The following is a 27,099-nucleotide window of genomic DNA, read 5'->3' on the forward strand; positions in this document are numbered from 1 at the left end:
ACTGTGGGAAAATATAGAATTGATGACGTTTGCTGAGAGGTGTACCCGCTTAGGAAAAACTAGGTTTGGAGGAGGTACCTATAGGATGTAGTTGATAGAGGTTGACCACTTATGTTGCTTGTACAATAAAAGTACAAGGAGGGGGTTGGGGAGATGCAAGGTGGAGGGGATGTGGAGGAGGAGTTGATTGATGAGATAGTAGAAGAAGAGGTTGGAGAACTAGATGTCGAACAATCATCGGCTGTTTCGATGGAACCTACTGCTGAGGTAAATGAGAGGGAACACAACACTGGTTTAACTGAATAGATGGAGCGGGAGGATCAGGAGGGTGAGAAAGCTCTTGAATATGACATGTCGGATGATGAGGACGATGCTCCTATCCCTATGGATTGAAACAATCCGAATTTGAACAACCTAGTGGTGAATGAAAGGAATCAGGTGACGTGGGAGTATACTCAGAATGAGGTGACCTAGGGGGCGAGGTATCCTGCGAGACATGCCATGAATGATATTGTGGTTCAATGGGTGACATCGCTTCGAATGTAGTTTGTTATTGTGAAGTCCAGTAAGAAGGAGTACGATGTGAAATGCGTGAAAGATGGTTGCGTATGGCAGGTGCACGCCTTTTTCAAGGGAATGTGTATTGACTATTCGGAACTGTCGACTATGGTGGACCACAACTGCATGCTTGATGAACTTGAGCCGAGCCACAGGAACCATATATCAAACTTTGTTACCAATATTATGTATGCTCAGATTGTGTACAACATCAACTATGAATCAGAATCCATAATCAAGGCAATTGAGGAGCAGTACTAGTACACTATCACTACAACAAGGTTTGAAGGACGAAGAAGAAGGAAATTGAGACGAGTTTGTGACCTACAAAGCATCATATGATAATCTCCTATGGTTGCTTTGGACCATTGCTCACATGAACCTTGGGACTTATTATGTCATTGATCACTACCCATCGGTGGCTGGAGCTGGCAAGTTGGTCCTAAAACACATATTTTTTTCCTTTGGATCATGTATTAAAGCTTTCCAACAATGTCACCCTATCCTTTGCATCGACATGATCATCCTTACTGACATGTATAAGGGTAAGATACTAGCTGATATTAGGGTTGATGGAAACAACAAATTGGGACCGTTATACATTAGCTTTGTCGTCAATCAATGATTGCTCGTATGATATATGGGACTAAGACCACTCAGTACATGGCAGACAAAACGGAGAAGGTAAAAATACACCAGGTGAAGCCCATGTAAACTGCACAACATAGATATGAAAGGATGTCGATGTCTTTCAAGGTGGACACTTCTGTTAGGAGGTTATTCATGTGTTCAGACATTGATGATGATTTTTTGGTGTGTCCCTCTTTTGCACTTTGTTTATACCTCCCAACTATATATTGCGTACAACACTACTAACGTCATGTTTATCAGATCTACTCAAGATTGATTTTTGTTTGCATTCAACATGACTCCCATTCTCTTTTCTGGGCATTATTTGTTTCCGTTTTCCTATGACAATTTCGACATGCTTTGCTTCAAATGGGTTGTGGATGAACAAGTCTGTTCCATGGAAACTACGGACAAAATGATGAGCCAATTGATTTTTTTCCACCGTCAAGGGCTTAGACAATTTGCCACCATCAACATGCAACACAAATTGTCTCTCTCTTAATTGCCACACTGATGTTTTTGCCATTTTGGTCTATTTTAATTTTTCATTTTCTTTTCCACTCTCGTGTGAAATGACCAGATTGCCCCTATCTAGTCTTGCTCGTCGGCATCCTTGTTTGGGTAGCTTGAGGTCTGGCCACTCCTAGCAGGAAAAATTGATAATTTGCCATCCAAAACTTTGATCTCTTTGATTATAATGGCATCCAAGTCAATAACATATGGGACCATCTGAGTCTGTGGGCCAAGATGGTAAATAAGTGAAGCTCATTTCTAGCGGTGACAAATCATCAATGGGCTCATATATATATATATATTGAAGAATATATACCTGTTTTTAAAAAGGATAGGAATAGGTTACTGTCACTGTTCATCGAGTGAGATAAAAGGTCTCGTCTGTTTATCGGACGAGACCTTATGAGCCTCACCGCTCAGAAGATTAAAAAACATGAAAAAGACGGTCATGCCATGTATTGCCCGTTGAATGTGCGAGATCTTAGTCCGGCTGTAAGTGTGTGTTTGTTTTTCCATTTAACTCTCGATTTTATCTGGGAGAATAAGAGTGGACCAAAATTCTAAATATTTTTTATGAGAAAACTAAAGCTCACTAGCAAACCATTTTAATTGGTTTGGTAAAAAAAAACTTAAACCAATATTTAATTAAAATTCTCCAAAGAAGCCTACTTTTATAACTTCTAGCAATTTTTAATGCCTCAAATAAATTCCCAAAAATCAGGAAAAATCACTTATATTCTTCTCATGTGATATAATAATTTATAATTTTGTCCAACCCTAAATTATTTTGGTGAAAAAGTGAGCACTTTATAATGCTCTATTTATATGTATTTTTATCATTTCATACGATAGTCTTTTTTTAATTCAAACAAATTTATAAAAATAGTGGCACAGAAATGTCACTATTTCTCCATCCTAGTTGATGTCCTGCTTACATTAGTACCCTGTATTGTGATAAATTACTACTAGCTACTACTCTTCGGGAGTTTTTAATAATCTTAGTTCTGCTGATCAGCCTTCAGAACTTGCGTGTAGGGGTGCCAAACTACAGGGATTATTGGGGGAATATCATGAGCCATTGCCATTACTCAGCGAATGACACATCTGCTGAAAAAGCTAGTTCTTCATCTTCAAATTAAGCATAGTAAAGAAACTCAATTTTTCATTAAATAACTTAGTGTTAAAAATATTTAAAAAAATACAAAGTACATTTAAAATGAAAAGGTTAGTTCTCATTTATATGCAAAGTACGTCTCAAATGAAAAGGTAAGTTCTTCATCTTCAAATTGAGTATTAGAAAGAAACTCACCGTTGCACCAAATAACCTAGGTTTGGAAATATTTTATAAATTTGTTGGAATTAAAAAGAGAAATCACATTAAATGATAAAAATGCATATATATGGAGCATTATAAAAGAGCTCACTTTTCACTAAATAACCTATGGTTGAAAATATTTTTATAAATTAGTACATCACATGAGAAGAATATTAATTTTTCCTAATTTTTGGGAATTTATTTGAGTCATTAAAATTTTCTAGAATTTATAAAGTATGCTTCTTTGAAGAATTTTAATTAAATATTCACTTAGGTTTTTTTAATCAAATTGATTAAATTAGGTTGCTAGTGAGCCCTATTTTACTCATAAAAATATTTTAAAATTTTGAACCACTCTCGTACTCCCAGATAAAATCGAGAGTTAAATGAAAAACAAACACACACTTACTGGCACTTACAGAGGGCAACATATGAGCACGTACAGACGGATCAAGCTCCCCGTTTAGTGGACAATACGAAAGTCTGGACATCACCTGCTAAATAGGTGATATGTAGCTTGACCATATTTTTTTGTGTTTTTTAATCTTTTGAGCGTTAGGGCTCAGAAGTTCTTGCCTGTCAATCGGATAAGACCTTTATCTCGTTGGATGAATACGCGATGGTAGCATATTCATATTATTTTTTCAAACTAGCGTGTATTCTTGAAAATATTAAGAGAAAAAATATATGTATAAAAAAATTCAAATTTGGGCAAGTCAGCGTGACACTGGAAAAGGCCTCGTGAGATGTGACAGAATGAAGGCCTGGCCCAAGAACGAAAAGCAAGCCCCTCATTAAGCCCAACTACCAACACCGACCGTTGGGCTCGCTGAGGCTCGACTGCCTGGTCCGTTCCTCGGTTCTTCTTCCCCGGAGCCACCGGCCGCCACGCGTCGCAGGAAGCATCCGGAACGCGGCACGTCGGCCTTCTCCGCCTCCACCTCTTCCCACTCCCCTTCTAGACGTTCCCGCACCAGCCCGATCAGCCGAAGCGCCAAACATCCAAACCCCCGCGGAGAAGAAAGGGTACCCCGAGCCCGAGCCCTCAACCCGGAGCGACCCGATGGAGAAGAATGGTCTGCTCGGCGTCCGCAAGAAGCTGCCGCCGGGGAAGCGGCTGCGGAGCAAGTTGGTGGCGCCCGTGCCGGCCGGCGGCGGCGGGGCCCTCGCGAAGGCGATCGCGGACTACCTCGCGTCCGATTCCTACATGTACGCGCCGCTGGCCTCGGCTCCACCCCCTCCGCCACCACCGCCGCAGCCCAAGGCGGCGCCCTCCGCGGCGGTTCCGTCCGCTCCTCCTGGTTCGTTACTCCTCAATTCCCGTGTGCGCTCTAATTTCCTCCCGCATGTAATGTCTGCCTTGCAAATTACCCGATGTGTGCGAGGTGCGGTGCTTGGTTAGTGATTCTGGGTTTAGTTTCCGGTGCTAGTATGTGGCGATTAAGGGGGCCTTCTGCGCTTTGTTCCATGAATTCTCGATGTGCTGCATTAGTTCCACGAATCCTCACAGGACGTGTTAATGCCTAGTGTAGTGATGCTATTCCAGTAGGGGCCTGAATTTTGCGACGTGAACCATAATATTTTTTAATGATGAAAGCAGGGTTTAGTCCAAAATTGAGATGAATAAACAGACACTTTAAAAAATTATCCCCTATAACACTACAATAACATCATCTAATACTATTATATTATTCTCTATTTTTTTCATCTCGAGCGGCTACATTATATTTTACATTCCATTACTTTTTTTTTCTCTTTTAGAATCCACATACAGTAATACGACACTCTCATCTCCCGCAAAATTGTCGTTCACGGCTTGTTAAATGCTTCCCTGTAGCACACAAAACGGGCTCCACTGAAGCCGTTTGTGGACGACATCAATCGGCAAAACACGTGTGAACAGGGATACGACCTTGTTTGTTGGCTCCGCTGAAGATGTCCTTAGGGACTAATGCATTCACGTGTTTGCTATAAGCACTTTGCATGCACACCCTTTTTTTTTTGGCAAGTATCCTTCGGTAAGATCATTTCTAACCATATTTCTTTCATTTTGTTTCTTTCTTTATTCTCCTCCTCGTTCCTATTCTCTTTATTTTCTCTTATCTTAAATAGGTTCCTTTCGAAAGGATTTGTGAAGGAAAAGGAGAGAGAATTCCGTTCTGAAGGGAATGATCTTGGGAATCCATTCGTGATGGGAACCGTGAAGGAAAACCGTTGGAACGTTAAAGGGAACGAAAATTCATTCGTGAAGGGATTTTAGACCTCGACGAGAATCGGTTGGGGATGGTCTAACACCAAAAAAAGGCAATAGAATCTACAGTTTCTTAGATGGCTCTCCAGTGCAACCATTTTAGTTCCTCTCTCACACGCTTACACAGCCGGGTAGATAGATTAATATAAAAAAAATCAATGCCAAATACATTAACTTTTTTTAAAGCAATTCAGGAGATTTAGAGCAAGTAAATAAGAATAATCTGAGAAGCCAATAAGTATGATTTGAAAGGCAAATCAGGGTGATCTGAGAAGGCAAGTTAGAATAATTTTGAGAAGCAAATTGGGATAGCTATAGACAAATTGAAATGCAATTCGAAACAAATTAGAAGTATTACATAGGTAAATTCATATATTTGGGTTGCAATAAATAGCAATTTGGATGTATCAGCTAGGCATATTTAGAGCATTATATGGGTATTTGGGTTACGAATACTAAAGCATTTATATATTTTAAGAACAATTCTCTAGTTTTCACTTAGTTTCCAGTGCCCAAAGGAACATGACAGTGATAAAGACTAGTTTAATGTTGAATGAAATAACAAAACATGTGTTTTCACTAGTTCCTCTCTAGATAAATTTAGTTCTCCAGAATTGTGTTTGTCATATCCAACTCTAGTTCGGCATCACTAAGGTTCATGTTGGGAATAACAACTTATATACCACGGAGGCCCTGGACTAGTATATATAAACATGTACATGAGACAATATGTAAGAAACCCTTTATAGACTGGGGATATTACATAGGGTAATATATATCTAACACCCCTCTCAAACTCACGAGGGATCAACCACACTGAGTTTGGAGAGATAGAACCTGTGCTGAGCTGTACTCTATGCCTTCGTGAAGAAATCAGTCAACTGAAGCTCGGAAGGAACATAATGAGGAGCAATCATCTTATCATGTACCTGTGTCCGTGTGTAAGAAGCATCAACACCAATATACTTAGTGAGCTCATGCTTCATCGGACTCCGAGCAATATTGATAGCACATGTACTGTCTGAGTAAAAGATGAGTAGGTGCAGGAAAAGAAACACCAAAATCCTCAATTAACCACTGTAACCTACTGAGCTCTACTGTCAACAGTGCCATGGCCTGTAACTTAGCCTCTATGCTAAAATGATAAACTACGGTATGCTTTTTAGTCTTTCATTCAATGAGAGAACCACCAAGGAAAATATAGTAGGCAGAAATAGACCGACAATCAGAAGGATCGCTAGCACAAGTAGCATCAAAATAAACACGAAGCTATAAAGAGCTTCGGTCCTCTAAGCGCAACTCCGTAAGAGCATCCACAAGCATGGCATCATCGTCTTGGTCATATTTGTGGATCGCGTCTGTCTTTATTAGTTCGTTGTGGTCTTTTAGGATCTTTTTCAGGAGATGCGTCTTTAGATTGTTAGGGTTGTAAGCTTTATAAACATATTCAGCTTCCTTATCCTTATAGTGAGTCTGTCTCACCGTTTTTGACATTGTTCATTCAGATGTATGGGGTCCGACTCCTTTCGTTTCAAAAGGGGGTCACAGCTACTATTATCTTTATAGATGATTTCTCTCGTCACACTTAGATTTATTTCATGTCTTCTCATAGCAAGGTGTTATCTATATATATATATATGTCTTCTCATAGCGAGGTGTTATCTATATATAAATGTTTTGTATGAGGAACCGTTCAAATAATATTGTAATTAATCATTAAGTTGATTATTTACATAATTATAACTTCAATGATTAACCAGAATATCATACTGGTAGTCCTGGCATGTGTTTTCTACCCAAGATTAGAACACATGTCTTACCAACATTTAACATCACAACACAGCTTAATAAAGAGCGAGTAATTAAGCTTATATTATAAGTTCTTAAACATTTGCAAATTCTTATAATTTACGGCAAAAGAGCTAGAAGGATACTAAAGCTAATCAAACCCTAGACAAAAGAGAAACTATGCAACGGAAGCTAAATTTGTAAACAACAAAAGGAGGATGAAGCTATATACCCTTATGCTCCATCACAAAAGCATGATCTCCGAGTAGTTGACTACTCATACCTACCACCTCCCTTGGTAGGCGTGAAGTAGCCAAAGACCAATTCCTCCTTGCCGGTAGCACCTGAAAGAGCAGCATGAATACGAATGTACTCGTAAGACTAATACATAATGAGTACTTATAGATAATCCAACTCTAAGGATTATGCATTTAGACGTTAGTAAGAATATGGCCACATGGTTAAATAAATTGATGCAAAACGCAATTTGACATAAACATGTGAGCTACTATACTATACCCAAAAGTATTATTCTAAACCATAACCACGAACATAAACATAGATACAACTGAAACCATAATGTACATAGGTGTAATAGAACAACTCAACATATCCACCACATCATCTCAAATTTGAAACTCTAAGATCGATACGGATGGACAAAAGTATGCTTATGACTGAGAGAGTGGCAATTCAAATTGATTTTATACCCTGCAGGGGATGCTTCTTTACCCACATGACTTGAGGACCATACGTCTTATGTGACGACATAGGTCCACAATATGGGTACTTATGTCAACCTTTCTAATACTCGAAACTACCCACTTGCACATGTCCCTATGACACCGGGGTTACCACAAGCGTGTCCCAAACACCTCCGATTCCCCGTCACCTTGCTTCTCCTATTCTTTTTCTCTTACGCGTCATAGGGATGCACGGCAAACGTTAGCACAGCGTATGCTACTCGGCTTATCTTATCATTAGACCGACATGTGATGAGCATGAAAAGTGCTAAAGCCAACGACATTGATGGACGGTGTTTAAACAATTTAAGCGATTTATGGCATCCGGGTTCCTCTCCCGACCTACTCCGGAGAACTCCACATCGGGTAGGAGAAAACACTCATAACACCGTACATATCTCGCCTCATCCTCACTACTCGTTCAACCAACATCATAAGCCTAACATTGTTATCATTGTGATAGTAATTAAAGTCTGCTCATGAATAATGAATTCATTTCACCACTCGACTTCTACCGAAGAACCTAAGTATTGCTAAGCAATTCGGTTAACCTTTGAATTAGACAACATCAAGTTAAATCCCAATTATAAGGATATGGATCATCAATATCTCAAGACAGGGGATGCAATGCATCAATATAGATTCTACCAATACCAAAACCCGACGCCGACTCGATTACATGCAAACATACATAAAGCATTTGTTATCATATTAGACACATATAATCCAATTAATGGGAAAAATATGTTTAGATGCTTGCCTTGCTACTTCAGTGACCGCCTAATGCTACCCACGCAACACTCGCATAATTCTGGTAGATTGTTTCATCTTTGCCCACACTCGCGTCACGCTCTGGTTCTTCGTTCACTAAAGAAGAACACATACAATGATGAGTATGAATGAGGTGCAACAATGTATGCTACAATATGCATAACAACATGTTAAGAGTGCAAGATATGTGAAAGAATAACAAACTTTGTGATCTAAATAACGCCGAAAAACTAACAAGAGGTCGGAGACTCCGGGTTGAACTCGGAACATCCGGATTCCGGAACCTCTGGGTTGTACTTTGAACGGGGGTTCTCGGTTAGCTATTTCTGAATTAACTCGGAAGGTCCGGGCTGAGTCCGGAACCTTTGGGTTAGGCCGGAATGTCCATGTGGGGCTTCGAGTGAGGGTGCTATGCTAAATCTAAATTAAATTAACCTAGAACCTCCGAGCTATACCTGGAATCTCCGGGTTGGGCGGATTATCTGGGTGAGGTTCCGAGCAAGGGTGCTCGGTTAAAAGTATAGTGAATTACCCGGACCCTCCAGGTTCAACCCAGAACATCCGGATTAGGCCAACTTGAACTTCTCGATGGTTTTCCACGGCCGATTCGACTCGCATGTTGAATTTATCCTACATAGACATGTATATACACTATACAAAGGTTTCTAGACCCAAAACGCACCCTAAACCCTAACGATTTCTGAGGACAATTTAGCGGGGGTTTCACTGGGCTACCCGAAACCCTGGGTTCTACCCGGACTATCCAGGTTGCTGCAGAGAGCATTTCTTCGCGGGAGAAATGGCCGATTTGATTTGCGAGCTTCCTCGATCCAAAGAGAAAAGGTTTTGCACTAGATTATGGACTCTAAACTTCATCTAAAAAATGGCAACTCAATTCCATGGCTTAAACTCATCCAAAGCATCGAAATCGCTCCTAAGCATCAAGAACACGAAAAGCGTTGCAACTTTGCGACCGAAGCTCCAAACTCGGAATTTATCCAACCAAAACGCACATCTTCGCAACGGGAGCCTAGGAGACTCACCCAAGATGCTTTGCCGAGGTTGGTGATCGTCGGGGAAGGTGGAAAAGCTCGGGAAGAACGCTAGTGCTTCTCGTGCTTCAACCAAAAACACCAAAACGAGTCAAGAACAGCTCGAATCCTTCGGAGAAACGTAAATGAATTGGATGGATGAGGAGCTTAGAAGCTAAGGATCACATTAGTAACATATGCACACCTTTTCCTTCTTTTGAGGTAGGATTATAGGGAGAAGGAGAGAGTGCTCGAGAGAGGGAGGGGCTCCTTTGGCTTGGCCAGTTGGAGAGGAGAGGGAGCTCGGTTGGGAGTGAGGGAGAGAGAGGGAGAAGGTTGGGCTGTTGTCCAAGGGAGAGAGGGAGTGGTTGACCACCCATGTGAGCCCCACATGCTAGAGAAATAAACCCGTTTCAACTGTGAATTCATATCTTCTCTTCCAAATTTCTTTCTCTCATCTAATTGACTTAAAACCAATTGCTCTAATGCTCATAAACAAAATTACTAAAATATTTCATAATGCTTATGAAGCATGATTATGCTTAATTATGTGATTACGGTTTCGAGATGTGACACTTTGCCAATATGATTCACACTCAATTTGACATTCCTATTCCTATTTTTCGTGTTGACTCTGCTGGTGAATTTCTTTCTAGGCATATTAGTTCATTTCTTGCTAAACAGGGTACGTTGTCTCAGTTCTCCTGCCTTGGAGATCATGCTTAGAATGGTGTTGCTGAGCGCGAGTGTTGGGGATGATCTCCCGCCCCCCACTTCGGAGGGAACCGCGAAGTCTACTGGAAATGCTGCGTGCTAGCTGTTGTGGTTTTGTTCCAGGGACTTCATCTGCAAGCGGCGAAGATCGTAGAGCTACGTTGGTCGAAGGGTGTAGGCGCGCCCGCACCTTCGATCTCCCATACCGTCGAAGTCGAAGGAGACCTTCGGCTGACGAGCGAAGCCCAGACCCGTAGTTCGCAGCGTTCGCAGTGGGCGAAGATGCAAGCCGACCTTCGCTGAGGGACGAAGGCTATCCAACGGACATCCGAGCGGGGGAGGCTTCGATGCCCTTCGGAGATAGGAATCGCCTCGACATAGTGGGCTCAATTTCGATCGCCCGGGATACTGCTGTAATTATGTGATTATGCTCATTTGTACCATAATACCCCCGGATATTCTGGGAATGTAGCAGGTGAGGGGGTAGGATTTGTAAACCGCACCTGTGGTTGCCGGGTACAGGCTATAAATAGAGCCACAATGTACCTGGAAGAGGTATAAAAAAACTGTTTCGCCTTCAACACGTGTCGCCTTGAGAGCCATTCGATATCTCCATATCCGAAGGCTCACCTTGTTTGGGATCCCGGTCCCAACAGTTGGCGCTGTCCGCGGGATCGAACCCACGAAGACATGTCACCCAAGAAGAAATCGAAGCCAGCCGGAGCAGTGGAAGCGTTGCCGGAACCTCCAGCCACGGCTGGGCCTTCGGCCGATAGACCCCCTTCGGCCATACCAGGATCAAGTAATGCTTCGGCCGGGGGAACTTCGGGCGGACGAGAACAACATTGCGAAGTTGAAATAGCACCACAAGGACCCAGTGATGACCGCTAGGACGAAGCAGTCCGGGTTAACGCGGAGCAAATGCGGGTCATGGAACCAATAGATCGCACGCACTTTGAGCCTCCGGAAAAAGAAGGCGAAAGGGTGCGAAATGAAGAATGGGAAGATCTTGAAGACTTCGCAGAGTTTGAGAACGAGGAAGAAACAAATGAAGAAAGAACAGCAAGGCTAGAAGCCGAAGAGTTGGAAAGGCAGCTAGCGCAGAAGAAGCGCTTGTTGGATGGTCTAGCAGCAAGTCGGAAAGCCGCAGAGTACCGCAGGCGAGCGGATGAAGCTAGGAAAACATTGGAGAAAATCCAGGAAGAAATCGATATGCTCCACAAAGCGGAAGGCATGTCTCGCTGGCCAACGCCGCCGGGAGACATGGTACGAGCTTCGCAGGAGCTTCGGTGAAGGTCGTCCACGGGAGACCTGGAGTCCCCTTTGGCCATGGATTTGCAAAATCAGCCATGGCCGCCAGGGTTCAAGATGCCCATGGTGGTTATGTTTGACGGAGAGTCAGACCCAAGAGAATTTGTGATGAGTTTCGAAGCAGCTGTGGAGTCTGCCGGAGGGGATGGTACAACCTTGGCGAAGGCCTTCGTATTGGCCATAAAAGGGATAGCAAGATCCTGGTACTCCGCGTTGCCCCCGGGATCCATATATTCATGGGAGCAATTACGTAGTGCACTATACAACAACTTCCAGGGGAATCGGGCAGACAAAATCACTGCACCCGACCTCTTCGCGCTGAAACAGCAACCAACAGAAACCTTGCAGAGCTACATGCGCCGCTTCGTACACATACGTTGTCAAGCGAAGGGGCTGAGCGAAGATACAATCATCGATGCCGCAATACAGGGCATCAGAGGCGGGCTATTAGCAGGAAAGCTCACGAGAAAAAGACCCGGAAGCGTCCAAGAGCTGCTCAATAAGTTGGAAGAGTACTCAAGATCTGAGGTCGATCATCTTCGAAGGAAAAACGAAATGGCAGCTTCCAAAGTAAAACTACATGCACCAGCTAGAGAGGCAGGCAACAGCAATCCTAGAGACAAACTGCACCATCCAAGAAAGCCCGAAGGCTCTGACTATCCAAGGCAAAAAGAAGTCAATTAGATTAATCCCAGCCCGCTCGAAGCCGCTCAAGGAGTAGGCGAAGCTTACAGTGTGGCCAATAGGGGAGGCCGAGCCGGTAGAGGAAGAGGCCGCGGAGGCCGAGGAGGACGGGTTCCGCAGGACTCAGCAACCTTTTACTGCAAACTGCATGGCGAAGGAGCCGGCCACCAGACCAAACAATGCTCGCAGGTTGTGGCTATGAAAGAAAGCTTGGCGAAGCAGTCTCTTGATCACGCAGGGACAGTGCACCATGCAGCAAGCTTCGGAAGAAGCGAAGGGTGGCAGAACCACAATCAGAACATGGCGTTTGCGAACCAATGGCAACAAATTCCTGCACCACAGTATACACCTGCAACTTCAGCTCAGTTTGATCAAACTAGGCAAATGAACCTCCAGGGGGACCTACCTCCGCCACCACCGAGACCTGCGATCGAAGCACCACCAGAAAGTAACAAATCAGTTAGCACGATAAATTGTGGGTACAACGTGATGTTGGCCATTTCAGGGGGATCTAACCAGTAGACAGAATCTAAGAGACAACAAAAAGAATATGTGCGAAGGGTTAACCACGTCGGAGTGGGACCAACGTACATTAATTCAAGGTGGTCAAACATTCCCATTACATTCTCGTAAGAGGATATGAGGGTCTTAGACTATCCACACAGATGCCTTCGTCATTACAGCAAACATCTCGGGAAATGAAGTACACAGGATCTTGATCAACGGAGGAAGCTCAGCGGACATCATCTTCGCTGATGCCTTCGACAAAATGGGGCTGCGACGAAGTGACTTAAAGCAAGTTGGATCGCCATTGCTAGGCTTCAGCGAAAACACAATTAACGCTCTGGGAAAAATAACAATCACAGTGTTGTTTGGAGAAGAGATGAATTTCCGCACAGAACACATTACCTTCGATGCGGTGGACATTGATTACCCATACAATGCGATATTTGGAAGGGGAGTTCTCAATACATTTGGAGCAATACCGCACCATGCATACTTGTGCATGAAGATGCCTGGCCCGGAAGGAGTCATAAAGGTATTAGGAGACCAGCGAGTGGCTAGAATCGAAGTGGGAATAGCTCCAGGAAGACGAAATGTCCACATGATAACAGACCCTTCGACCGATCAGGAAGAAAATTGCAACCAGCCGAAAATAGGCAAGGTAGCGAAGGCTGCACCAGAAGGAGCGACCAGAATAGTACAGCTACATCAAGAAAAAGAAGATAAAAAGGTCACTATAGGAGCGGAGGCTCCGGTGGAGGACCAGCAGCAACTTGTAATGTTCCTCCGCGGTAACAACGATGTCTTTGCTTGGTCTCCTAAGGACCTGCAAGGAGTAAGTCGGGAAATCATTCAGCACAACTTAAATGTGGACCCTAAAGCGAAGCCAAGGAAGCATAAGCTTAGGAAAGCTTCAGGTGAAAGAGAAGAAGCAGCGAAGGCTAAAGTGGAAAAACTGCTCGATGCCGGAGTCAGACGCGAAGTAATGCACTCAGAGTGGTTGGCTAACCCGGTGTTAGTAAGGAAAAGTAACGGAAAATGAAGAATGTGCATCGACTTCACAGACTTAAACAAAGCTTGTCCCAAGGACGACTTCCCATTGCCTAGAATTGATCAGCTGGTAGACTCCGCGGCTGGTTGCGAGATGTTAAGCTTTCTAGATGCATATGCAGGGTACCACCAGATATGGATGGCGAAGGAAGACGAGGACAGGACAAGTTTCAGAACCTCCTTCGGCCTATACTGCTTCATGAGGATGCCATTCGGACTCCGAAACGCTGGCGCAACCTTCACCAGGTTGGTGCAGACAATATTAAGATCACAGCTAGGACACAATGTCTTGGCCTATGTTAATGATATAGTGGTCAAGAGTACCAGAAGGAGCCAACATCTCGAAGACCTGCGGGAAACCTTCGGAAGCCTGCAAAAAGTAGGCTTAAAGTTGAATCTAGAGAAATGCGTCTTCGAAGTATAATCTGGAAGACTACAAGGGTTTTTGGTGTCGAAGAGAGGCATCGAAATGGATCCTCAGAAGATACAAGCAATTTTAGATATGAAACCCCCACAAAACAGAAAGCAAGCTCAATGCTTGGCAGGAAGATTGGCGGCATTGAACAGGTTCATTGCAAAATCTGCAGAGCGAAGTTTACCATTCTTCAAAGTGTTAAAAAGCTCCGACCCTTTCAAATGGGATGCGGACCAGCAAGCAGCCTTTGATGAGTTAAAAAGCTACATGACGAAGCTTACAACACTGATCAGCCCGGATCCAGGCGCGGATTTGTTGTTATACATAGCGGCATCCCCTTCGGCAGTCAGCGCTGTACTTGTGCAGGAAAAACCCAAAGACAACAGACTACGCCAAGTACCAATATATTATGTATCGGAAGCTCTAGCAGGCCCAAAAAAGTCGTACACAGAGTTGGAAAAAGTAGCGTATGCACTGGTAATGGCATCCCGCAAGCTTTGCCACTACTTCACGTCTCACAGGATTACAGTACCAACTTCCTTGCCCCTTCGCGACATGTTTGAAAACAAAGAAGCCATTGAAGAGTAGCGAAGTTGGCAACGGAGGTCGCTCCATTCATGATTGTTTTTTTGGCAAGAACATCATTGAAATCGCAAGCATTGGCAGACTTCGTGGCGGAATGGACGCCCTTAACCGAAGCCCCAAATGATGAACCGCTAGAACCTGTCTGGACCGCATATTGCAACGGAGCTTGGGGAGCTACCGGAGCAAGAGTTTCGGCAATATTATTCTCACCTTCGGGGACAAAGCTAAGATATGCCGCTAGATTAGAGTTCCGCTCTACAAACAATACGGCGGAGTACGAGCAGTCCTCCTGGTACTTCGCAAGGCGAAGGCTTTGGGCGCCCGGAGAGTGCTGGTTAAGACAGACTCGAAGGTCATAGCAAGTCAAATTGACAATACATTCCAGGCAAAAGAACCAGAGCTGATTAAGTACAGAACAACGGTGCGAAGAATGGAAAAATACTTCCTGGGATTCACAGTCAAGAGTATATCAAGAAATGATAACTTCAAAGCAGATGAGCTAGCGAAAGTGGCTTCGCAGAACCTGCCTATGCCTTCAGACGTTTTCTATCAGAAGCTGAGTGAACCAGCCCCTGAAGACACTTTGAACCAAACATGTCTCGTTGTGACAATCGAAAGTGAAGATTGGCGTTCTCCAATATTGGCTTATCTTCGCGGTCAGAGAAACATCGAAGATCATGTCAGGACAAAGCGCATGGCCCAGAGAGCCAGAAACTACAAAGTTATGGGAAATAATTTGTACAAAGCCGGGGTCTGCGCACCATTCTTGCGATGCATATCCCAAAAAGAAGGACAGAACCTGTTAAGAGAAATTCAAAGCGGGTTGTGCGGTTCTCATGTCGGCACAAGGGCTCTAGTCAAAAAAGCATATAGGCAGGGCTTCTATTGGCCGACGGCTGTAAATGATGCGGATCAAATGGTCCAAAGTTGTCAGCAGTGTCAGTTCTGGGCGAAGGGTCAAACAGACCCACGACGAAGACACAGCTCATTTCGCCGATTTGGCCACTAAGGCGGTGGGGAATCGACATTGTTGGACAGCTGCCACCAGCCCCAGGAAATTTGCGATATGCTGTAGTTGCGGTAGAGTACTTCTCAAAATCGGTTGAGGCAATGCCACTCGTAAGCATAACATCAAGAAACATACAGAAATTCCTATGGCAAAATATCGTATGCCACTTCGGAGTCCCAAGCGAAGTAACCGTGGACAATGGCACTCAATTCGATGGTGCCGGTTTCAGGGATTTCTGCAATAGACTGGGGATAAAAGTAATTTTTGCATCCGTATACCACACACAATCTAATGGGGCAGTTGAGAGAGCGAATGGCATCATCTTCGCTGGTGTCGCGAAGCGTCTTCAAGGGTTGCCAAAAGGGAAGTGGGTCGAAGAATTGCCCAAGGTGCTATGGTCATTAAGAACAACGGTTGCAAGACCGACCGGGTACACGCCATTTCGCCTCCTCTTCGGCGAAGAGGCCATGACCCCAGAGGAATGTAAAACCAAATCATTCAGGGTCAGAAACGAACCAGAGCAAGGCGAAGAGTTATCATCGAAGGATGCCCTTGAAGAACTAAGATTGCAAGCCGTAGAAAATCTGGCCAAGTATCAACAGGAGACAAGAAAATGGAGAGATAGGAATATATCCGAAAAAACCTTCGCCCCTGGAGATGTGGTGCTGCGAAGATTCGGAACAACATCGGTGGGAAAACTTCAGAGTAAATGGGATGGCCCTTTCTTAGTCAAAAGATCGTTAAGACCTGGCTCATATCATTTAGCTAATATGGAAGGTGAGGAGCTTCCGCACACCTGGAACGCAGACAATCTTCGCAAGTTCTACGCCTGAAAGCTGGCGACCAAGTCGAAGACTTCTATCTAATTTTTCTTTCGCAATATTTCTTGTAATCAATTTGTAAAGGAACTGCACTCTTTTCCTCACAGGGGGACCCCTTCGTTAGGGGGTGAGGTTTTTAACGAGGCAGGAACCCATGTAAACGTTGATATAGTAGTACCCCCAGAAAATACTGCTCGTCTCGAGTATTAGTAGTTTATCGTCAAAGCGCGGCAACCTAGGGGTGGATTGGCGCAGCAATCGACGACGCGAGGGTGGTGCGAAGTGTAAGCAAAAAGACGTACACTTTCGACCTTTTTTTAAAAAAAATATAAAACAAAAAAGAGAGAGAACGGGAGTACAAAAACCATCCGGGGGCTAAGAGTGCCTGCCCCCGCACCGAAGGAAAAACAAACCTTCGGGATAAAAACCGAAGTGTCGCTTGACCTACGAAAAGGCGGCGTACTTCGAGCAAAAGCCGGGCGCTAAGAGTGCATGCCCCCGCACCGAAGGAAAAACAAACCTTCGGAAGAAAAACCGAAGTGTCGCTTGACCTACGAAAAGGCGGCGCACTTCGAGAAAAAGTCGGAGGCTAAGAGTGCCTGCCCCCGTACCGAAGGAAAAACAAACATTCGGAAGAAAAAACGAAGTCTCTTAACCTACGAAAAGGCGGCGCACTTCGAGCAAAAGTCGGGGGTTAAGAGTGCCTGCCCCCGCACCAAAGAAAAAACAAACCTTCGGAAGAAAAAACCGAAGTGTCGCTTGACATGCGAAAAAGGCGGCGCACTTCGGGCGGAAGTCGGGGGCTAAGAGCGCTTGCCCCCGCACCGAAGAAAAAGCAAACCTTCGGAAGATAAGTCGAAGAGTTGTCCAACCTAACAAAAGGCGGACCAAACGACTAACGCAAAATCGTTCGATCAACGGCATAAATCTCTACAAGCCGAAGTTACCTACGACTAAAAATGGGGGGAGGGGGGGGGGACGGCGTTTAAAAAAAAACTGTGCAATCGCAGGAAACTGCGGCAAAAATCGGGGGGACGGTGTCGCTCGGTACGTTGTGCCCGAAGCCCCTCCCCTCCGTAAGATTTGGAAATGTCTCAAATCGCAAAAGACGCTTCGGGCGCGATGTCGCCGAAGTGTAACAAAAGAAAACAAGTCATAATGCAAATACAAAATTTATTCCGCAGAGTGATCAATATCTGGATGAACAAAATCCTTGTACCAACGGCTGAAAGCAAATTGAAAAGCAACGCCTTCGCTTGTGTGAAAATGCGTTGTTGGGGCCAGTGGGGCCCCAACATGAGTCGAATACGATGGAGATGCTCGAAGATTATCTTTGCCGCCGTCGTGCTTTACTACTTGCGAAGAAGGGCCACGGCGATAGCAAAGTTGCGGCCGGCGCAGAAGGGGCTCTTCGTCTTGAGGCTCAACCTTTGGCTCAAGGAGCACAGACGGACCTTCGACGTCTCCTCTCGCCATACGGCGCAGATCGCGTTCAGCTCGGCGACTAGCTAGCGTTGAAGGACTAAGGGATTTCCAAAACGCTTTCATCCTAGCATTCATATCATCATACGATCTACACTTCGCATGCCAATACCGCTCCAGCTCGATATCGGCATGATGACGGTGAAAAGATTCCCAGCAAGACTAAGACACATAAAAATTATCCCTCATCATGGTAAGGGGGACAGCTTCTTCGGCTACCTGCGCAGTGTCTGAAGGAAGGACCTGCGCAGGGAGCGCAACAAGTCAAAAACACTTCAAAGCAAATATAAGATATATTACGCCACCAATGTGTTACATTGCCAAAATCACAAAAGCGAAACCAAAAACAAAACAACGCTTCGCGCTGAATCAGCCCACCTTTCCAGTATCTTCGGCCGTCGCGGTTGTCGCTTTGGACGAGGGATCATCCCTCGCCTTGGCCTGGAAAAAAGATATTTGATTACAAATAATTTATTTATGAGCTTTGACCAGATAACAGAATATGGAAATCAGCGTACCTGTTTTCGGTTCATCTCCGCTTCCCGAAGAGCGAGCTCGCGACCGTGCTTTCACCAGTAGTTGGTGGTAAATGATCGAGCGGTGCTCTTCGACACCTTCGTAACGGCCGAAATCGACAGGTCCATCGGATACTGGAAGGAGGGCTTCTGAAGAGCAGTATGATGGTCACAACCCGTCATCTCAGTAGACTGCACGAGACTTCAGGCAGCAGCCATCGCGCAGAAGTCGCCATAGAGTTGAGCAGCAGGCAGAAGGCTTCCGCTGGTCTCGTTGATCCAACCTATGAGTCCCCCCAGCCCGACAAGATCTATTGTTGGGGGAGTCGCCGAGGCACCAATACCTTCGAAGGTATGGCTGATGGCTTCGCATGCGGCAACTGCCGTCGGCTCGAGCTCCCCAATAACATTAAGAGCATCTTCGGAAAAAGCCTTCGCCTCGCTCAATTCGGATTGCAGCCGCTGCGCTTTTGCTTTGTCCGACGCACAAAGTGCCTACAGGTCGCACACTTGCGCCTCGGAGGACTGTAGGTTTTGGCGCAGGTAGTTCACTTCGTCTTCATCAATTTGCTTCTCCGAGCGAAGGGTGCTGAGCTCTTTTTCAAGCTATTCCAGGCGCGATTTAGCATCCCTCGCTCGACACGATAACTCGCGTTTTTGGTCTTCGGCTTTTTCTGCCCGCTTTTGTAACATATCAATCTGTGCATGTGCACTCTGAGCCCGGGCTTCGTATTTCTTAGCTTGCTTACGCTGAGCCCGCGATAGAAGCAACGCCTGGAATGTCGAACACAAGTCAGCAAAATTCTAAGTACAATAATATTAGAAAATAACAATATACCTTCGCAATGATCACGTCGGAGGCATCGAGCAGCTCGTTAGCGGGTCTCTGGCCGAGAGGGATTTCAAGTTCGGGGAGGACGAAGGTGCTAAAAATCATCTTCGCGTCCTCAACCTCCCCGGCGCTTGCTTCAACGCCTCAGGCGCAATGGCCTTCGCGTCAAGCAGCCCGCCGAGGCCCATCAATCCTTTCCGCCGCGGTGGGGAGCAATCGGTGTCGATGTTTCGGTCTTAGAGGACGAGCTCGAAGGCGAAGAGGGCGAAGAATATGCCACCACTTCAACGTTATCGGTACCCTCGGCTTCGGGCTCCCGAGTGGTGGCCTTAGGTACCATCCCTGCCTCTGTCAACTCTTCATCATCGCTCAGGATCAGTGTTGGAAGATCAACGCGGGAGTAGAACAATGACTTTGAAGCCTGGCCCTCCTGGGTGCCTTCGGAAGTCTCCCGCCGGGGCATATCATGCGACACAGCGGAACCCTCCGGAGATGTTTCTGCATGGGCAACTTCGGGTGCAGCTTTGCGTGGCCTCTTCCGGAGGGTGAGAGCTTCCTTTGTCCGACCTCACTTCGGCGATTGTTCAGGGTGTTTTCTTTTTGTTGAAGGGCCGCCGGCGGCCTCTTCGCCCGCGTTCGCTGCCGAAGAACCTTCCCTGCCACCCTGCAGCACGGTGGTGACCTTCGGCCGTTCAAGATAGGATAGGCCTCGATATTCAAAGACTCTATTCAATCTTCGAATGAGGCCTTGTTCAGCACACAGCTGTGCTTCGCCTGGTGTAAACTTGCCGACCAGCATTGCAACCCTGGTCTCTACTTCGGCCACGACAAATCTGGAAAATGTCAAAACCGTTAAGCAAGGACGAAGACATAAATTGTATGAATGACTATGGATAAGCAAGTACCTGCGAAGCCATGTACAGCAGGGTGGGGTCGGCAAAGCCCCTTAGGCCCTTCTTCCCCGAACTTCGGAATAGCCCAATCCCGGCTCAGGGGCCAAACTTCGGCAGCTATGAACTCCTCCACCAGGTCGCGAGTTGAAAGATATTTCGCGCACCTGGCGAAGGCCTCGAGAGCCGTCTGTTGCGACGACTTCAGTCGGACGTGCGTGGTTTCCCTTCACCTCTTCGCATTTTGATACGAGAAATTCCTCGGTGTCCATCTTGTGGTAGAACCACCATTGGGTCCAGTCACTGGGCCATTTGTTCTTATACACCACGACGGGCGTAGTTAGCCCAGCGCGGTACGCGAAATTCAAGCACCCATAGTGAGCTTCGCTCTAAACTCCACGAGCGAAGACTGGTTTGGGTTGGTGATGAAGTCGGTGTGCGGCAGCGAAGGCCCTGGCGGATGCTTTCACACCTTCTGAACGAGCTGCCCAGGCGAAGAGCCCCATCCTCACTATTGCGTTGGGGGTCAGTTGATGGAGATAGACTTCGAACAATTTCAGTACTTTAATGACCATCTCATCGCACGGGAGGCGAAGACCTGCTCGGAAGTAATGCACAAACACAACCGCTTCGTCATCGGCCGGCTCCGGTGTCTCCTGTTGCCCGGGGAGCCGGACCTTCGAAACATCGCTAATTAACCCTTCCCTCACAAGGCCGGCCAGCACTTCGCTGTCCACCTTGGACTGCCCGATCCAGTATGTCTTCGGGCGAGAGGATCGAAGCTTCGGCGCCATCTGGTCCAAAGAGATTGCCTCGAACATCAGATTGCGCGAAGAGTTGAAAACCGGGGCTTCCTCTGAAAGGCTCGAGAAAGTTTAGTCGACTTCGTACAAGAGCGACAGCTTCAGCAAAGGCATGGTAAAAAATATTGGCAGCAGCGTGATATTTATAGTGTAAGGCGGTGGCGGTTACAATTGCCCACGTCGAAAATTGAACCGGCGTTGAAAACCATGCTTCGGTATACATCAAGAGCATTAAATGCAGGCGGTTACTGAGACCTTTCGGCAGTTACCTAGGAGCCTGGCAATCTATAAAAAAAACCTAATGATAATAATAAAACAAATTTTTTTCCCTTATACACAACAATAATACTCAATGACATGCATTGACCCCAGTAGACTTCGACAGGCCGAAGGGGACGGCGTTGAGATATCTCGCAGGCTACAGGCTCGGCCTATCGAAGATAAACCTTACCAGTAGGGGGCTACTGTTGGGGATGATCTCCCGCCCCCCACTTCGGAGGGAACCACGAAGTCTACTGGAAATGCTGCGTGCTAGCCGTTGTGCTTTTGTTCTAGGGACTTCATCTGCAAGAGGCGAAGATCGTAGAGCTACGTTGGTCGAAGGGTGTAGGCGCGCTCGCACCTTCGATCTCCCATACCGGCGAAGTCGAAGGAGACCTTCGGCTGACGAGCGAAGCCCAGACCCGCAGTTCGTGGCGTTCGCAGCGGGCGAAGATGCAAGCCGACCTTCGCCGAGGGACGAAGGCTATCCGACGGACATCAGAGCTGAGGAGGCTTCGATGCCCTTCGGAGACAGGAATCGCCTCGACACAGTGGGCTCGATTTCGGTCGCTCGGGGTACTGCTGTAATTATGTGATTATGCTCATTTGTACCATAATGCTCCCGGATATTTCGGGAATGTAGCAGGTGAGGAGGTAGGATTTGTAAACCGCACCTGTGGTTGCCGGGTACAGGCTATAAATAGAGCCACAATGTACCTGGAAGAGGTATAAAAAAAATGTTCTGTCTCCAACACGTGTCACTCTGAGAGCCCTTCGATATCTCCGTATCCGAAGACTCACCTTGTTTGGGATCCCGGTCCCAACAGCGAACATTCTCATCTCCTTGAGATTGCTCGTGTCTTTATGTTTGCCTCTTCTGTTCCACCTCATTTTTGGGCTGAGGCCCATGTGGATTCATGCGCTTCCAAGTTCTTCGCCATCGGCTCATCCTGGTGTGCCCCTAGTAACTACCACCGCAGTGAGATTAGGGTCCATGGATGGGCGGATCGGGGAGCACGACTCCAAAATTAATGGGCCCATGCGGAGATCTGGCAGCAGCAGCTCTCATAGTGGCGGTGATCCTGGTTGCCTGTGAGCTCTGCCATTTCCAGATCAAGAATAGCAGAGAGAGAGAGGGGCATGTGACAGTGTGAGGGAGATGGGGGCGGAACATGGTGGAGTGTTGCCAAGATGGACTCGTCTAATCTTCCCATGTGCGTTCCCTTAGATTAGAATCCGACGGCTTGTGGTGGTATGCGGATAGGAGCACAAAAGGCTCCATGTTTGGAATCAAGTCTTTACCTAATGAAATTACGAGGTGTTTAGTTTGAGGAACCAACTCATCCTAGAATGGATTGGTCTGTCATGCGTTCATCCCATAATTTCGGTGGGACCACATGTCCACATCATTCCTTAATTTCATGTCCTTATCTGGACTGAGGTGGCGAACCCATTCCATTCCTCAAATTAAACATGTGGGCTAGGTTTGGAGTTAGATTGGATAGTCCATCCATTCCTCAAACAAACACTTCACTAATATACAGAATTCAATCATTTCTTCCAATAGTTTATAGTGTGTTAAGTCATTCAAAGGCTCTTTGGAGCATCACTACGGCTTGCATGCTGCAATTTTGTTAGTGTTAGAGCAGAGTTACCGAGGTAGAGTTGTGAAGACAACCAACCAATTGGCCATGATTAAGGAAGATTTGTGAACTATCAAACTTGCCATTGATGTTGTGAACTCTTCCCTTTTCCTCTGATCTGTGCTGATTGAGATCCCCTTGTAAGATAAATGAAATTACTAATGACGACACGCCTAATTTCATGCACCATAATACACACTGACACACTGCCAATGCCACATAGTGATGGGACGGATCTTACACATCAAAATCACTAATGAGGATACGCCTCATACACCCAACACACGTTGACACAATGCCAATGGTGCATAGTGCTGGAACAGGTCTTATAGAACCATGATAAACTTCTATGAGTACCTCTTGGTAGTACAATAATATTATATGAGTATATATCATAAAAAAAATACTATGGCCATAGATGCAGAAAACCACATGTTTCTTGGCTAGTTGCAATTAATCCCACAGTATTTCACCGTCGCTTAATGTTTAGTAGTGCAGCAAAATTCTATACTGTCTTATGCTGTCTTCAGGGCCTTGAATAATCTCATGGCGTTTTCTATTTATTGAACCCTGTAGCTTACGGGAGTTTGTCTTCAGAAACACTAAATTACTGATTAGTTTCAATTTTTCTTAGGCATGTAAGGTGTTCACGCTACTATATGTTGCCATGTAAATTTTGCAGAGAAAGAAGTAACATTGGTGCAAAATACGGAGGCTCTTGGCGAGCTACCTTCACCGCCTGCTAGAAAGCATTTGTGGACATCATGTTGGAATTGTGTCCTTCTAGCATAAAGCTCGAACTCTACCACTGTTGTTTCTTCACTCTGCTATGTTAATGCCTAAACACTGTTACTTAACAAGCCTCCTTTCTTATGGAGTTCGCGTGTGAGGGCCCACGTTAATGTGTAGCATAGGTATCTAGCTTTAGCTTATCGTGTATGTTTACTAATGCAGCCTCACTGTTCAGTATATCCTGCCCATTCTGCTTTTTATCACTGCCATAGCATTTTCTCTCTCCTTTTCTGTCCTCACTAATATGCTTTTAGATGGATTGTGATTTTTACAACATAAACATAATGATAGACAGCTCTCCCGCCGGTTTCGAGAAAAAAAAACAACAATTGGGATGTTGCATTCAGTGTTTATTGCTATGCTGTCCACTATGTCACACTTCAATCACCATTCTTTTTTCTAATAGTAAATAAAGGGACAGAGTGAGCATTTTGGTAACAGCCATCGGAATGAGCATTTTGGGAAACATGAATGTAAGTATGTATCTGTCACTGTGGACTGAGTCTGGTGCAGAAGTATCATGTTGTTCTTGTTTTACTCTGCTCCCCTTGCTCTGTGCTTTTATTTTGTCTTTCTGAAAGGCATTGACTGTAGTGTTTACGAAACACTTTAATGAGCTTGAAACACCTTTCTAGTGGTTGTTGGTAGCATAGAATTCTAGTTCATGGGCCACTTTCATCATTGCTCTTCAACGTAACTTCTGTTTGGGTCTAATAAGGTTAAGCCGCACAGAATGATGCGCTCGTGGGGGCAAGGGCAAGCATGGACAATCATGAGATCTCGTCCGATTTAAACATGGTTGAATATGATCACCTCTTATGTTGGACCTTCTCAGAGAAGTACATTTCCATGGCCATGGCTGAGATTTTTGTGGTGTTAAGTGTGGGGATAAATGAGAATTAATAAGTGGTCCAGAACGGCATGAGAAATTCATATGGAAGAAAGGAAGGTAGCCAATCTGAATTAGTTGGAACAGAAGAACAGGACCAGCCACATGCGTGCACATGGCTTAGAGCCCCCACATCTGCATGACCTTCCAACTGGATTTGGATATGCATGTACCTGCAAACAAAACTGGATTTGCTTGTGTTAAAACTAATAGAAAGGTTTCCTGTACACTGAAAAGGAAATGAGTTTTCATAGTCGAGGAACTAGTTCTTGTGCATGCAATTCGAACTTTGAGCGATTTTTGTTGGATCTGGCAATTATACTAGAGATAGAGATTTCAAAGTATGATGTTTTGAGTCTTTTTTCTGTTAACCTTTGCTCTGAAGTGTTTTGAGTCCTTTCCTGTGAAGCAGCACCCAGATCAGAAGTTCAGTGAGACAGTCAATGGAGATACTTGAACTAATTGCGCCGGAATAAGGCTATTAGCTTTTCTTTCTTGCAGGACATGGAGAAGCTACCGGTTGGTCTAGCTGCTTAAGACTCGGGAATAGTCTCCTGATGATTGTATACTTTTGCTTTCTTCTGGTGAAGCATCCACTTCTGCATTGCTACCTTGAGCACGGCGCAGAAAGCCTGCCTTTTTATGGTTGTGATCAAGGATGCTGACCATGTTGGGCAAAGTGCTGATGCTTGATATTTTGATGGTTCCAGGTGCGTTCTACTTGACCGCAGTTTGTTGAATTTTAAGTGTATACCTTAATTAAGGATCAGAATGCTGATGAAAACCTAGAGAGGCGCATCGTGACAATTATTGCATGTCAATTTTCTGGTAGATTCTGTGTGGAGGCCAAAAAATTCATTATGAAGTTGCTTTTGGGGATGCAATCCCGGCCCTGCTACATGTGAAGAGAGATGCACTTGAGGCCCACATCATTAGTAATCTATAAAATAAGTTTTTGTCGTTGCCTCTTTTTTGTCTCCGAGAGAAATGAACAATGAAGAATCATACAAACCATCTTCTATTTTTCTGTTTTTCTATCTCCTGAGGGGCAGAATCATACAAACATGATACTGTAGCAGAGGTTTTCTGAACTTTCCCCTAATGTTTCTTTTAGAAGGGATCTTATAGGGCCAAAATTAATAATGTGGAATGTTTTACTTCCTCGATTTGTTAATATTTTATTTACTTAGGAGCAAGATGAGTTCCGCTGGAACTTAACCCCGAATAGACAGTTCATGGTGAAATCTCGCTATCTTGCCTTAGTGCATAGCGATGTTCCCAACCTTAATAAAAGCCTTTGGAATCTGAAGGTGCTTCTTAAAGTCAGAATCTTCCTGTGGTATCTATGTAAAGGTGTAGTTTTGACAAAGGATAATCTGGCTATACGGATTTGGTAAGGTAGTAAGAAATGCTATTTTTGTCACAAAGAAGAGACAATTAAACATCTTTTCTTTGAATACCGTCTTGTCTGCACAGTATGGTTAATCATACAATCGGCTTCAGGGCTCTTACGGCCCGTAGTGTATCACATATGTTCGGTACTTGGTTACGGGGTATTAGGAGGGGCTTGAAACCAAAAATCCTGTTGGGGGCGGTTGCTACTTGCTGGTCGCTTTGGTTATGCAGGAATGATATGGTGTTCGATAAAAGAATTATCTCATCTCCTTTGCAGGTTATCAACATTTATACCCACTGACTCTGTACCTAGGCTATATTGCAGAAGCTGGATTCTCGAGATATGGTTACAGTGACGTGTCAACATTTGGAGAGGGTGGTCAGGGAGTGTTTTACCCAGGTTTATGGGTAGTGATCTAATCGGAGGATCAGAACGCCTTAACTTTTCCTGTTGTCACCTTTGTCACTCTCTACTTATGCTTTTCCCTTTTATTTCTTTGGCTGTGTGCATCTTGATTATGCAGAGTCTGAGAGTGTTCTTAGTGCGATTGCACCAATTTAATGTAATTGTCTGAGATCAATAAAACTTCCCTTATCTTAAAAAAAAAAATCTCTTGAGGGGGCATTCTTAACATCTTATTGGCGCATGTGGATCATGCAGCAAATCTCTTGTTTGATGGGTCAACGATTGGTGAACCGATGATCTTACGAATCTATAGAAATTGTAGGAGATGCTTCAAGTAGACGAATCAAACAGTGCATGTACGATCTTATACATGTTCAAGCCTTTTTTAGGATAATAGCCATACGTCATGCTGATCTTGTTTTCTCTAGGACAGTTTACAAGGGGGTGCTTGCTATCCTAGATGGATCTAAAACCTAGTCAGAGTGATCTCTTGTATGT

General features: G+C 45.0%; 1 protein-coding gene across 2 annotated transcripts; it reads left to right on the plus strand.

The window, feature by feature from the left end:
• Positions 1 to 3,866: 3,866 nt before the first annotated feature.
• LOC133898365 (uncharacterized) lies at positions 3,867 to 27,099 on the plus strand. 2 transcript variants are annotated; one of them, XM_062339035.1, is made up of 2 exons: positions 3,867 to 4,317; positions 4,854 to 5,775. In XM_062339035.1, the coding sequence occupies exons 1-2, from the start codon at positions 4,080 to 4,082 to the stop codon at positions 4,913 to 4,915; spliced, it is 300 nt and encodes a 99-aa protein (XP_062195019.1). In that variant the 5' UTR covers positions 3,867 to 4,079; the 3' UTR covers positions 4,916 to 5,775. The 2 variants fall into 2 exon arrangements, with proteins under 2 accessions (XP_062195019.1, XP_062195017.1); XM_062339033.1 differs by lacking the exon at positions 4,854 to 5,775 and adding an exon at positions 23,802 to 27,099 and having other exon boundaries at positions 3,877 to 4,317.

The sequence above is a fragment of the Phragmites australis genome, chromosome 18, assembly GCF_958298935.1.
Source record: "Phragmites australis chromosome 18, lpPhrAust1.1, whole genome shotgun sequence".
Classification (NCBI taxonomy): Eukaryota; Viridiplantae; Streptophyta; class Magnoliopsida; order Poales; family Poaceae; genus Phragmites; species Phragmites australis.